Source organism: Octopus bimaculoides, chromosome 27 (assembly GCF_001194135.2).
Source record: "Octopus bimaculoides isolate UCB-OBI-ISO-001 chromosome 27, ASM119413v2, whole genome shotgun sequence".
Lineage (NCBI taxonomy): Eukaryota > Metazoa > Mollusca > Cephalopoda > Octopoda > Octopodidae > Octopus > Octopus bimaculoides.
In genome coordinates this window covers 5346183-5349544 of record NC_069007.1, presented here as the reverse complement: position 1 = coordinate 5349544, position 3362 = coordinate 5346183, and the positions used below count along the sequence as shown (strand labels likewise).

Here is a 3362-nt window from a genome sequence, read left to right as displayed (position 1 = left end):
AGAAACCCTGCCAAAACAGAGAGGGGCCCAGTGCAGCCCTCCAGCTTGTCAGCTCCTATCAAAATGTCCAACCCATACCAGCAGGGGAAATGGATGTTAAATGATGATGATGATGATGATGATGATGATGATGAGAAATCTTTGTTTTTTCATTCATCATTTTCTAATGTTATGTAGGAATTATTGTGTGTTTTGGATTATTCAACACTCAAAAACTAATATCAAAGTGATACAACAAGGGTAGATCAAGCCTGACTTTACTTAAATCATTTAATTTGGAAATAATTTTTTTCTTTAATTACTGTTAATAACCCGTGCCTGATTGACCATTAAGCAAAATAAGCACGTGCTAAGATCATAAACGAAACAGAAGCAACATACAAATGGTAAATGGTTTACAGTACAAAAGAAATCCCTTTAAATTTGCTAAAATAATATTCAGGGTGTCTTATCTCTTCTAAATATAGAAGGAGATGTGTTATGTAAGATAAATTGCGAGGATCTGATCAAAGACTTTGCAATTCAAAAAAGTAGGAGAAAACTTTTCAAATATAAATAAAGTGGGAGTATACAACAATAGGAGGCACAATGGCCCAGTGGTTAGGGCAGCGGACTCGCGGTCATAGGATCACGGTTTCGATTCCCAGACCGGGCGTTGTGAGTGTTTATTGAGCGAAAACACCTAAAGCTCCACGAGGCTCCGGCAGGGGATGGTGGCAAACCCTGCTGTACTCTTTCACCACAACTTTCTCTCACTCTTTCTTCCTGTTTCTGTTGTGCCTGTAATTCAAAGGGTCAGCTGCATTTGTTTCAAGATTAAACCGATTCTACATAAGATAAATGTGAAATCAATCTATACCTTATCACAATTCTTTACATATTATCTGTTTATCTGCAGCAAACTTGGTTTTTATTCCTTGTAAGTCACTTTGGGTCTGGTTAATCATTGAAAATGATATTTTTGCAAAGATTTCCAATGAATTATTGTACTAATTCAAAAATTTATCACGTCTACATTGTAATACAAATCAATGGATAACTACATAAATAAATAAATAGATATTGGCTGTTGTAAAAGTAAAGCGTAGTTTGGAGGTATCAACTTTTTATTAACTGATTTATTCACAGAAGAAAGGATAGACAACCATTCCAGTGCACACAGTTGTCTATTACCTTCTTTATCATATTAGTTATCATGGATTTTTAACACTAACTTAACTGTCTGTCACACCTCGTAATTATTTCTAGTTAACATTTTAATATTCCCTACATTAAATATAGTAACACTAACTTAATTATCTATTTTTCGAGAAACGCAATTATTTCTTATTAACTTTTTAATACTCCCTACATAAATATGTTCTCAATTATTTCTAGCTGATGTTTTAATATTCTCCACATTAAATATTATAACACTAATTTTAATTATCTATTAGTCTCACCTCATAATTATATCTAGTTAATATTTTAATATTCCCTACATTAAATATAGTAACACTAACTTAATTATCTATTTTTCGAGAAACACTATTATTTCTTAACTTTTTCATACCCTCCACATAAATATATTAATACCAACCTAACTATCTGTCTATCTCACCTCAATTATTTCTGGCTGATGTTTTAATGTTCTCCACATTAAATATTATAACACTAATTTTAATTATCTACCTGTCTTACCTTGCAATTATTTCTAATTAACTTTTCCAACATTCCTTACATTATGCTAAACACTAACTTAAAATTTTATTTTACTTATGGTTAGGCTTTTAGAGCAACATAAATTACTTTCAAATTTTAATTTATGCTGGAATATGAAGAAGAGATTGCAGCTAAAAGGTGCCAAGTCACTTAACTGACCGATTTTATTTTATTGATTTTTATTTATTTTTTTCTAATAGATCAAATTGTTCAAGAACTTGTGAACATAGATTCTCCCTTTATAAGCCATACGGTCCGCGGCTTACATCCTTATACAACGTACATTTTCAGAGTAAGAGCTGCCAATGTTGAAAATGGTACAGAACTTTGGGGGAATTTCTCTTCACCTATCACAGTTACAACAGAAATACAAGGTAAGAACTGAAGAATTCTTTATAACTAAAGAAAAAATTATATCACCTTGGTTTTCCTTTTCATTTATAACTTAATTGTTTGCCTGTCCTGTGTATCACAGGTAAAATACACTATAAATCTCCCTGACTTCCGCGCATTATACATGAGAACTTGCCCATGGATAATTAAACAACAAGTACATCGAGTTCGAAACACTTGTATGAAATTCTAGAATATATTTGGTACCACTACCAATTCTATACCGTTACTTGTCTTTAACAGATCATTTTACTTCTATTTCCAGCACCGTCGGTCAGTCCCTTAAATTTCACAGTTCACCAAATAATGCAAAGAACGCTCGAGATATCATGGGAGGTAACTCTAAGTTTTTCATTTTATTATTATTATTATTATTATTATTATTTTTTACATAGAAAATACCTCTATCGTCGTTTATCACTGAATTGTCTATTGCTGATCCAGGAGAACACAGTATACTCAGCTGTGAACTATGTCACGCTTATATATATATACGAGGAGGTACCCAAAAGTAAGCAGAATCATTCTCTGTGGTATATGCCTGTTGTAGTCCAGGCTTCCGCCGCTATAAGCCACTTGGTGTGACCCCCAGGCATCAGTCTGCCGAGTGGCAGCGTCAACAATGGTCATACTGCCATGTGGTGTGTCTTTGTCTTACAGTGCTTCTTCCCTGCTCGTTGATTTTTGCGATGGCTGAAGCGAAGGAACAGCATGTTTCCATGAAATTGTTTTCTGCTGGAGAAAATGGCAGCCAAAACAGTTGTCATTCTTCAAACAGCTTGCAAGGATGCTGCCATGAGCAAAACACAAGTTCACAAGTGGTTTTCACATTTTCGGAATGGTCACTTGATGCTTGAAAAACAACCACATTCAGGGCGACCGTCAACATCCCCAATGAATGAAAAATAAAATAAAAATAATAAATGCGCCCCTTTAAAGCCTAGCCAGGCTCATGGGCCCGGTTTCCCGGTTTCAATGGTGTATGTGTTCCCCAGCTGGACGGGACGCCAGTCCATCGCAGCGTTACTCATTTTTGCCAGCTGAGTGGACTGGAGCAACGTGAAATGAAGTGTTTTGCTCAAGAACACAACGTGTCGCCTGGTCCAGGAATCGAAACCACAATCTTACGATCATGGGACTGACACCCTAACCACTAAGCCACACGCCTCCACCCAATGAATGAAAACATCACGAAAATTCATGACCTGATCATGAAGGACCGTTGGTAAACAATTGATGAACTTGTTGGTGTGACTGGTGTGGCCGGC

General features: G+C 35.5%; 1 protein-coding gene across 1 annotated transcript in view; it reads left to right on the top strand.

Moving 5' to 3' along the window:
• Nucleotides 1-3362, top strand: part of LOC106867626 (receptor-type tyrosine-protein phosphatase F) — a 26177-nt gene that overhangs the window by 7092 nt on the left and 15723 nt on the right. The window contains exons 5-6 of the mRNA XM_052977119.1: nt 1902-2075; nt 2360-2440. Of these exons, the coding sequence (XP_052833079.1) occupies nt 1902-2075; nt 2360-2440 (255 nt within the window). The remainder of the gene's footprint in view (nt 1-1901; nt 2076-2359; nt 2441-3362) is intronic.